Source organism: Euprymna scolopes, chromosome 32 (assembly GCF_053919585.1).
Source record: "Euprymna scolopes isolate OS-2025 chromosome 32, ASM5391958v1, whole genome shotgun sequence".
In the NCBI taxonomy this organism is placed as follows: domain Eukaryota; kingdom Metazoa; phylum Mollusca; class Cephalopoda; order Sepiida; family Sepiolidae; genus Euprymna; species Euprymna scolopes.
The window spans coordinates 19,055,081-19,065,000 of record NC_136513.1 but is presented as its reverse complement, the minus strand read 5'-3'; the positions used below and the strand labels follow the sequence as shown (position 1 = coordinate 19,065,000).

General features: G+C 31.0%; 1 protein-coding gene across 17 annotated transcripts in view; it reads right to left on the bottom strand.

Annotated features, from left to right (window-relative positions):
• Positions 1 to 9,920, bottom strand: part of LOC145256229 (ryanodine receptor-like) — a 936,895-nt gene that overhangs the window by 192,196 nt on the left and 734,779 nt on the right. For all 17 annotated transcript variants that reach the window (XM_080114858.1, XM_080114861.1, XM_080114859.1 and 14 more), the window contains one exon: positions 8,892 to 9,161. In XM_080114858.1, coding sequence (XP_079970984.1) covers positions 8,892 to 9,161 — 270 coding nt within the window. The remainder of the gene's footprint in view (positions 1 to 8,891; positions 9,162 to 9,920) is intronic.

Below are 9,920 nucleotides of genomic sequence, written 5' to 3'. Positions count from 1 at the left end.
ATACACAAGCTTGCATACGTGGACATGAATTACATACAGGTGTGCATATTTTGATAATCAAGTGTTAGTAAAAATGATGAAAGGAAACAAGGCCGATTATTTTTTTTTACCATGACTCATAATGCGAAGACAGATTATCTTCTATAATATGAATCTCACCTGTCTGTTTAAATGTATGTATGTATGTATGTATGTATGTATGTATGTATGTATGTATGTCTGCCTAAAATTGACAGAGGCGACGGATTTTCACGAAATTGAAATCGTTTTGAAGCTCGCCCTTTCGGACGACAAATATCGAAAAATTGGCTAAAAACATTAATTACTTCACCTTCAACTGGGCACTTTTCTACAAGGATGGTTCGCTTTTTCGCCGATATTTTCGAAAATCATCTCCCTTTTCTGATTCACTAGCCTTAATTTAAACCTTCGCCACTTCCGGTTTGGCGATGGACGCAACGGCAAAGACGTCACTTTTTTTTTCATGCTCTTTTCCTCCTTTGTGGTACGGGTACGAGCCTGCCTGCCTACTACCCCCTTTTTTTTTTTGCTCAACACACACCTCCAAACACCCGGGCAACGCCGAGCACACAGACTAGTTTTATATAAAAAAATGGGATTTTGAAAGATCAATGTGTAGTATCCGTTCTGATATTACATTTCATTTTTTGATCTCGGTTAATGGAGGATAAATTCTTCATGACATACATTTTTTTAAATTTTTTGTTACTAAACAGAGTGCCCTTTTGGGGGGGAGCTGGTTTCCCCATACATTAACAACCGACCTTGTGTCCAACTTTGCCTTCGAGATGCAAGTAAACAAACAAACAAATAAAAAAAAATTGGGATTTTGCACGTCAGGCACAGTTTTTGTTTTTTTTAGTATAATAAATTCATTGTGGAATTTATCCTATTTCGAAATATCAGAAATATTAAATCCAATTAGAAATAGAAAAATATTGCATTAATAGTAAACTATAAAATCTACGATACGGATGTCATGACTGTAAATCGAATCCAAATCTTTGAGATCTTCAGTTTGAGTTCCTACCGACTCAGCTATTTCGACTTACTTGAAAATTATTTCAATAGTCCCAAAAAATTTATTTTGTTTTAACTGTGTATTATATGTAGTTCCTTCACAATTATATAATCTTCCCAGTCTCATAAAAATACACCACCGGAAGTTAGGGTTAGGGCATATTTTTGCCAGTTACATAAAAGTGGGAAATAGACTCAACAGTTTAAAAAGGAAAAAAAATGTCAATCTACCTATTTTTTTCCCTCACTTAACAAGAGCTATATCGAGGATTTTTTCTTTATAAAAGAGATAAAAAGAGAAAACAAAGCAAAAAAAAACTATGTATATATTTAAAATAAAGATATCATTATGCTATATCTACAATGAGGGATTTATCTTTCAGACTGACCATGTCTAAACCTAAACATCATTGCATTCTTTCATGCAGAAAAAATTGAACCGATCACCATTTATCAACACCTGTTGAACGTTTGCAAGTCGGATGCAGTTGATGGCGGCACAGTTAGGAGATGGGTTCGTTAATTTCAGAGTGGCAGCAGAAATCTGAGCGACAAAGCGCGCTGCAGACGCCCATTAATAGACACATCCCCATTGTTGGTGAAAGTGCATTGAGAATGGTGGTGACTATGTAAAAAACTGACTTCTGGAGCACAAAATGTCGCTCGTTTTAATAGTACCACTCTCATCTTTGTAGCTATTTAACCATTTTTTTATTAAAAAAAAGAGGATGTTTTACTTTTGGAACGACCCCCCCTACACACACACACACACACACACACACACACGTGTATATATATATATATATATATATATATATATATATATATATATATATATATGTCGGTCATCCGGTAGAATGCCCCATTCCCAGCAAAAACAAAATAAGGAAATTGCAACTATAAAGAATATACACATACACAAACGCCCATATATGTATATACATATATACACACTACACTACACACACACACACACATTTAAATAGACGTTCGGACAGTTTAATTTCGGCCACCGATTCCGTAGTCAGGGGGTAGGACTGCCGACTGTCATCACGGCGGTTCTAGGTTCGATCCTCGGCTTGGGAGAGGTGTTAGTCTAGCGGCACTGATGAGTTGTGAAACAACGAAACAGGTCTGTATGTCGATGACTAAAATATATTTTATATATATATATATACTAGCAGCTCAGCTCAGCTTTGCTCGGGTCCTATGTACTGTTCGAATTTTATGTGCATATGTATATATACATTAAAAGTTATGTCCAGGTAACCTACATCTAAAATTTCAAGTGTTTAGGCTCAACATTGGCAGAGGAGTTTGGTAGAGTTTTCAAAGGTAAAATCTTTGAACTTTGACCCTTTGACAGCCAAATTTCTGGCCAAAAACCGATTAAAAAGATTTTTCCAAATCTCAATACCCCTTATGTCAAATCTCGAGTCTGTAGACCGAAAATTGACAGAGTAATATGGTAGGGAAATGTACGCACACACAGATACACACACACAATTTCACTTTATTTTATTTACTTTGGTTCCAATCCAATTGTAAAGAAGTCAGTCTTGTCATTATTGTTTCCATGCAAATCTGTTCTCAAATCTGTTACACATCTTGTATTTATGTAAGCATTATGCAAATAGCCGCATATGCACAATATGAAGCATGGTAAAAAAAAACCTTGTGTACTTAATGAACCGTTAGTAAAGTGCAGTTTACGATGCTGTCGTTGATGATGCTTTTTATAATTTTATAAACAAAACAAAGACAGACTAATCAACTATAGAGACCAATTTGGGATAAAAAAATAATTTTCTATCCTTTATTTTTTTTTTTATTTTTCACCATTTATTGATAATTAGCTAGAATTGTTTAAAATTACACAGTAATATTATTTTACTTTTCGGCACTTGTGCACTAGTGCGAAATTACAACGTTTTTTGGTTTTCAATTTGGACAGTTGGAGAATGCATAGCAAGGGCAGACAAATGCAATATCAGGATTGAATCGAAAATCTTACAAAAATAAATGCGTTTTTTTTAGTTTTTTTTTTTTCTAAATAGATTAAGGAAAATTTTAATAACACAAAATATAAGAAATCTTTAATCACAAATTAGAGATTACATTTTTATTTTGTAAGAAAGCCAAAATTTTTAATTTTTTTTTTTTGTATTTAGAAAGTTTTTGTTACACATTTATTGAATTAAAATAAATATAAGAAACTTATAACGCAAAATAGAATTTTCTGTCCTTGTTGAGCTTGTTGGGTTGTCTGCCCCTGCTATGTACTCTCCAAACGTCACAACTAAAAACTAAAAAAGTTGTACTTTGGTACTAGTGCACAAGTGCACATTTTTCTTTTAACTTTTAAATTTAAGTAAAAATTGGCAAAGAAAAAATAATATCCCTAGCACTTTTCACCACTAGATCTATAAAATTCTTGAAACAGCTAATATAGGGATTAGGAATTAAGCAGTACTCTAATGAAAACCATGAGATATCACGTTATTAGTTTATTTGGAAGTAAATGTCTTCTTGAGATATTTTTTTTACCTTTCACCAACAAGAAAACAGAAAGAGTTTAAAAACTGTGTAACTATTTCCGGTTCTTTTTTTGTTTTTGAGAATTCAATCTAATTAAAAAAAAAAAAAAAACTACAGAAAATACCGAAAAAAAATCTTTATGATGTAAATGTCATATTCCAAAATCACGTAAATTGATTAAGTATTTATATTTTTATAAAGAAAATCATTTTAAAGCGATTAATAAGAATTTGTCTGCATTATAATATAAATGTAGTAACTATGAATGATTGTTAAGTTATCTCTCCTTGTTTCTTGATATTTTATTTTCAGAATGGCGAGCAAAATAGTTACTTTCAGATGTCCATAAAATTTGATTTTATTAGTTAAGAATAAAACTACTTGATCAATTTACGTGATTTTTGGATTATATTTTAATTATGTGACAGATATCTACATCATAAAGATTTTTCTGCATTTTCTGTAATTTTAAAAAATTAGGTTGAATATTAAATAAGAACCCCACTCCCAATAATAAAAAGTCCTTCTTTTATTTTATTCTTTCTCCTGACACTTTACCCTCTAAGGCAAGAGTTTCCAAAGTTTTCAAACAGAGAGCCACATTGCTAACGTTTTAGAGCTAAGTGGGCCAAAATGAAAAAAAAAAAAAAAAAAAAAGACCCGGATGTGTTTTGCTCATTAGTTGTATTTTTAGCAAAGCTTTTAATTATTTTCTGAATAAAAAGAAAAAGCACCAAGCTATTTTCACACATTTTAGTTTTTTTTAATTTTTCCTGAATATTTTTATGTTTTCCATAAGAGCTCTTCAGGCTAGATTAAAGATTCTGGATCTGGCCCACGTGTCATAGCTTGGAGACCCCTGCTTTAAGACATACTAACTCAGACAAAGTGTGAAAAATAAAAAGAAAAGGAAATGAACCGATGGTTATAAACCTTTTAAATAACAAAAGAAAATAAGATCCCTCCACTACCAAAGCAATCCTCGAGGCATCTCAATTAAACAATGACGCATTCAATTAGTAAAACCATGAGATGTAACTTGTCCATTTTGTGAAATAAATCTTTTTTGGAGATATCGAATATGAATAAAAAGGTGCTTGTTTATATTGGTGAACTTTTAAACCAATGCATTTCAGGTGAAAACATTACTACATACTCATGTGTCATGGCGAAATTAGTATAAATTCCAAAAATTACAAAAGAAATGGTCCAGTGATAAAAATAACTACAAATAAAAAATAGAATTCATCAAATTATCGAGTTTTATTGTATGTTTTAATGTGGAAGAGCTGTACAGCCAATTTAGTATAACAAACTGACTTATCTCCCTTGATTTAAATTGAATTCAATTAAGGGTCCGCCATTTTTAAACCAACCGCAATTGTGGATGATTTTTTGTTAAAAATAAATCTAGCATTTTTTTTTCTTTTCGGGATCATTTTTTGTAGTTTTTTTTTTAATTCATACTAATTTAGACATAACACAGCACCTAATAATGTTTTCACCTGAAATGTGTTAGTTTAAAAGTTCACCAATGCAAGCACCAAATAAAATCATAAAAACATATATTTATTTCTGCATCACTTTATGATCGATTAATCGAAATCAACTGTTGTCGTAAGTAAATCGGCTGTTATTACTTTACAAATCAACGTACGACCAGTAGATAAGCTTTCTCCTTTTGTTCGATATATATTTTTTTTTTTTAGAAGATTTTAAAAAATATTTATAAAGTAAAAGAATGAAATGTTGAAAGTTTATTTTTTTTAAATTTATTTTTAAAACAATTGAAAGTAAAAAAACGATAATTTTTTGCTTCATTTCAGGTTTGAAATGTTATTATTTCTTGTTTTAATTTGTTTTGGATTAAAATCATAAAATCATAAAATCATAAAATCATAAAATCATAAAATAAAATTTAAAAAAATTTCATGCAACATGAGTACACATGCAATAAGAAGTCAAAAATCAATTCACAGATTAAAATGAAATCTGAATTATTTCGACGATTCGGACTAATGTTTTCAATTATTCTCATAACGTTTCAACCGATGTAACCTCAGACCTTGTTTGGGTGCATCTCATTGAATTCTGGAATCTGTATGTTGAATGCAAGAATCTGTATGGAATTTCGAACAGAATCCATTTATTTAATCCATAGGGATACTTTGTTTTTGTTCTGTCAGCCATGACTGTGTAGAAGTAATGTGCAATTGTATTCTTAGTACTGCTGGTACTGAGGATTGAACCTACAACCTCCAGAAGACTGTCAGTTAGAACTGATTATCAGTTGCACTTCGGGCCCTTGGCTGATAGAATGAGAACAAGCCACTCTTATGGATTAAATATAGGGTTTCATTTGCAATTCTATACATATTTTCGAGTTCAATGAGGCTGAAGAAGGCCAGAGGTTACATCGGCTGAAATGTTGAGGGTATCATCCAAGATGAGAACAGTATTCTGTATAGTCCAAATAATCCAAATTGTCAATCCTAATTTACAAAATTCCAAAATATAATTAATTTTATCGCAAACGAAACAGTAGAAAAAAATGTCTGAAAAAAAAAAAAAGAAAAGACAAAACAAACCAAAACCACAAAAAAAACAACAAAAAAAAAAAACAATATGTATGAGTTCAATATCATCTCATTTTGCTTGTTTATCGAAATCATCAATCGAAGAGAATAAATAAAAACAAAGGAAATAAAAAAGAGAAAGAAATAATAGTTACACGAGGAGAAAGAAAAAAAGAAAAAAGAAAAAGAAATTAAAAAAAGAAGAAGAAATAAAAAGTGGAAAAAGATTATCTAAAAAAATTGTAGAAAAAATTATCAAATAAAAATAAAAAAAATTATGATAAAAAATAAACAAAATTTCACAAAATAAAAAACAAAATATGTGGATAAAAAATAAACAAAATTCACAAAATAAAAACAAAATGATAGGATAAAAAATAAACAAAATTTATCAAATAAAAAAAAATTATAGGATAAAAACTAAACAAAATGTAACAAATAAAAAACAAAATGAGAGGATAAAAAATAAACAAAATCCACAAAAACAAAATAATAAATGAAAATTAGATTAAAAAAAATTCTATCCTAGCATTTTACTTACGTAAATTTTAACTTATCTATCTAACCGTACATTTTTAATACCCATATTTATTAATCTTTTATTTTAGAATCAAATTTAAAATATTCATGTCTCCTTTTTTACCAATGCTCATGAAAAAAATTTGAGGACCGATAATCAGTGATTTTAATTTTTTGGCCCTTTCATCATATCATTTCGTTTCGTTGAAAAATCGAAACCTCCTTTTCCTGATTTCATAATTCCGCCATTTTTAATAAAATAAATTTATTAATATCAAATTTTTATTTATTTCATAATTCTGCCATTTTTAAATCAAGTAATTATTTTATCAGGGTGAGTCTGGTATGTTATATTGGAATTTATTATTTTATGAAAACCTAGTCTATACATGACAAGGTTTGGAGATGACTGTTATATTTAGTGTTATAAAAGACGTTCCAAACTCATCAAAATCCAAAACATTGGTAAAGAAGAAATTTATGGCGCAACTAGCAGTCCATCGAGATGTATAAAACTAATGGAATTGGTTTGCACATCCATCTAAGTTACATCATAGTAATGTCGACTTTTTGTTGATTTTTTTTAAACAATAGTTAAATTCGGTATAAAGCGTCTAAGAGATCAAGAAGGTAACCTCGGAACGATCGCCCATGTATTTTGAACGTAACCAAATGAATATATATATATATATATATATATATATATATATATATATATATATGTGTTTTTTTTTTTTTTTTTTTTGGAAAAAGAAATCCAGCAAAGTGCTCAATTAAAAGAAAAATCCGAAAAATAAGAGCGTATTTATATTTTGTATTTTGTGTACAGAAAGTTGTTAGATTGTATTTTTGTGTACAGAAAGTTGGAGATGAAGAGAACTTGATATGGATATCAAAAACGGCCCTAATTATCGGGCTTGAAACCGACGGTACCAATACTCATCTCTTTGAGATGAGTATTGGTTGAAGGGAGCTTGATATGTATATCTAAAACGGTCCTTATCATCGGGCTTTAAACCGACGGTACCAATGACATCTCATCTAACAACTTTCTGTACACAAAATACAATATATATATATATATATATATATATATATATATATATATATATATATATATTGTACTAATTGTACTATATATATATTGTACTAATGATAGGCATGACCATGAAGAAGGTATAGGACGGTTCTGCACTCTTAAAAATGAACGTTTGAAAGCAATTGTTGAACAAATCGCTCATCAAAGTATTAAAAAAACTATCTTAAGGCACATGATATCAGTGTTTCAATTACGTCTGACCATCTCAAGCAAATAGGCAAATCGAAAAAATTTTTTCATGAAATCAAAGAAAAAATGTTTGACACCGAATCATCGACTTGCCTCAATTTAAAAGGACCCCTCTCTCACCGATCAAGGGAAGTACAGATACAGAGCTCCCCCCCACCCCGCTTTTTTTTAAGTAGCTGGATTTTCCCTACATTCAAGATCGATTTCGTGTGAGGAGACAAGTTATTATGAACTCTGAAATCAGTCATTACTTTCTGAGCAACGTAATATTTTCATTATCGTTTTTATTTCCATTTTTATTATTATTCTTATTTTATCATTACTTTTTCTTTCTATTTTTTTACGTTATTTTTATTTTACTAACGTATCACCGCTTATCAAGGCTAAAAGCGACTCAAGGATAAGCATTACAATTATAAAAAAATCAGTTGCTTTTTATTTTAATTTAGCTGGACATACAAACGCACACACACACACACACATACACACTAACTGACAACTGAGATTTATGTAATAGATTATTTTCTGAATAATATTTCATAACATCACCATTAAAGGTATGTTTTATCTTAAGTCTGTCATCTTATCAAGCAACGTTCTTCCCCGCCAGTACTAAACGGGTAACCACTTGGGAATATCTCTCTAATTATTTGCATTGGTTTTAGTCATTTTGGATTTCATCTTATCACTGGACACGAGCAATTTCATTTCAGGAGACATGTGCTAGGGCTTGTGCAACTCTTGCTTTACAATACCCCCCTCTCAACACACACTCAAAAGTATCTTTACAGAGGGTATTTGTTGTTTCTGAAGACTGATGGGAGCCAATTATCTAGTTTCTTAGTACTAAACAGAAGATTAAAGCAAAGAATTTAAAAAAAAAATGTTTGTCATGTGATGTCAATACCAGGAGGATATTTTTTACGTACTTTTATGAGCCTCTCTTTCGTATGTTGGAGCAGTTCTTGTTCTCGTCCACTGAAGAAGCTCAGACCAATGGGGAAGAGACGTTTCAGGCAGGCCACGTTAAGGCTGTTGTGTGCTTCGAGTCGTTTTTTGTCCTTCTTCCTGTGATTTGATGATCGTTTGTCGTCGCCGTCTTTCACCACGGACAGGCCCTTGGCTTGGCTCGGCATAATCAAAGCCATGTTGTCAATTTCATTTTGAGATACAAAGTTTTGCTCTTCTCGTTTGAACAACTAAAACAAAAACAAAAGAAATTGAAGAAAAAAAAAATCTATATAAATAAAACAGTATGTGTGTTTGTCTGTCTGTGTGTAAATACTTTAACCAATGAGCTCTTAAACTACTAATCACAGAAGGCTGAAATTAACAGGAAATAGTAATCACACACCAAGGATAGTTTATAACAAGTAAAATCTTTGTTTGGATGGATGAATAACGCGTACAGGCATATATCGGCAAGTTGAAATGCAAAATGTTCATTCCAACTTGCTGACATATTTTTACTTCTTTCAGTGCATGCTCAAATTCATTTCATTTCTTCATGACATTTTATATTAAATCTTTTGTTAAGTGCTGAGACATTATGTTGAACAAAGATGGCGGCAGTAAATCAAATCGGCGAAGAATCAATGCAGTCCCAATCTTGAGTGTTAAGTAATTCCTAGTAACAAAGATGGCGGTGAAGAATCAATGCAGTCTCGATCTTGAGTTGTTTCGTGACAGAGGCGACGGCGAACTGATTGAATCCAAAATTCGACAATTTTTTATAATAACTTTTGAAGCTTCTGATTTGTTGATTATTGTGACTGTGGTTATATAAACGATCGGCGAAATCATTAGTGGCATACCCCCACTATGAGTCAAAAACATTTTAACATCTTTCTTGCCTATCTCTCGGTAGCTACATTGGTAGAAGGACGGCTGAAGTGCTAAATGTTTTGATTTTAATTCTATCTGATGGCACACAAGTCACTTTTTTTAACTTTTAAAAT